The 1,450-nt window shown below is 41.8% G+C and overlaps 1 protein-coding gene across 1 annotated transcript in view; it reads left to right on the top strand.

The window, feature by feature from the left end:
* The first annotated feature begins 374 nt into the window (after positions 1–374).
* The window catches only part of gramd1a (GRAM domain containing 1A), a 39,151-nt gene continuing 38,075 nt past the window's right edge, over positions 375–1,450 (top strand). Inside the window, exon 1 of the mRNA XM_072682748.1 lies at positions 375–797. Coding sequence (XP_072538849.1) covers positions 418–797 — 380 coding nt within the window. The 5' untranslated portion in view covers positions 375–417. The remainder of the gene's footprint in view (positions 798–1,450) is intronic.

The following is a 1,450-nucleotide window of genomic DNA, read 5'->3' as shown; positions in this document are numbered from 1 at the left end:
TACTGAGTCATTAATAGTAGAGACTGAAGTAATAATATTAGCTTTTATAGGATTAATGGGAGCTACTGAATAATTCGTACTACGTTTACACAGTCGTTTTTTCATGAATATTACTGATATCGTAGATGGCTGCAATATGCAGATGAGCCTATAATCGGTCACACATTTGTTTATTTTCTGTTATCAACCTGACCAATCATGTGCATTCCTGATCCAGCATATTGATCAGTGCTGGCCAGTCTTAGTGCATCAGTGTTTACAGTGTATATCATTAAATCACAGTATCCACAAATCCCTGATTTAGAGCGATAGTCTTAAGTCTTAAGAGTAAGATCTGGGCAGTAGGCCTGGAGGAGTTTCAGGGGTTAATCGGACCCACCTACCTATGCGAATATTGGTGCATTCCTAGAAAGCGCTATGGCTAAACCCATTCTGATTCCGACGCTGACTGTCTTCCCACCGTCGTCTGAAACCGAGTCACGATCTCAGTCGCCCAGCCCCCGGCCTCATCGGACCCACCGGACCCGCGATAAAGAGAAACATAGAACCCGCGGTCAGGAGAACCCATTGGAACCCAGATCTCAGGATCAGACATTATCTGAATGCAGCAAAGAGAAGAGGAGCAGGGGGCGGAGCCTGTCGCCCAAAATCCTGAAGCGTAAAGACAAGGTGAAAGAGGTGAGGGGGGTAGATGGGCAAGGGGGCAGATTCTCCCCACTCCTCCTACCCCCCTCCCGCTCACGCTGGTCCCTCCGCAGCCTCATCAGCAAGGACTCGGACTGGGACAGCAGCTGCAGGTCAGTGCCCCCCCCCAAAAAAAAGAGAATTATAATAAATTAATTAATAATTAATAACCAATTTGCTTATGCTCCTCCCACTGAGCAAAACAGTTTCCTTATGCTCCTCCTCCTGGCAATAAAAAGCTGCATTTGCTCCTACCTGCTTTAGGAGCTTGCTTATGCTCCTCCCCCACCATAGTAGATGCTGAATAATACATAGTGGATACTGTTTAATTCATAGTGGATACTGAAAGATTCATAGTGGATACTGTTTAATTCATAGTGGACACTGTTTAATTCATAGTGGATACTGAATAATTCATAGTGGATACTGAATAATTCATAGTGGATACTGTTTAATTCATAGTGGACACTGTTTAATTCATAGTGGACACTGTTAGATTCATAGTGGATACTGAATAATTCATAGTGGATACTGTTTAATTCATAGTAGATACTGAATAATTCATAGTAGATACTGAATAATTCATAGTAGATACTGAATAATTCATAGTGGATACTGAATAATTCATAGTGGATACTGAATAATTCATAGTAGATACTGAATAATTCATAGTGGATACTGAATAATTCATAGTGGGTACTGAATAATTCTTGTTTATGTGCCTCCCCGGCATAAAACATGCTTATGCTCCTCCCCTTGCTTTTTT

Source organism: Salminus brasiliensis, chromosome 1 (assembly GCF_030463535.1).
Source record: "Salminus brasiliensis chromosome 1, fSalBra1.hap2, whole genome shotgun sequence".
Taxonomy (NCBI): domain Eukaryota; kingdom Metazoa; phylum Chordata; class Actinopteri; order Characiformes; family Bryconidae; genus Salminus; species Salminus brasiliensis.
The sequence above is the reverse complement of the archived record's forward strand: the minus strand, read 5'-3'. Positions and strand labels throughout refer to the sequence as shown.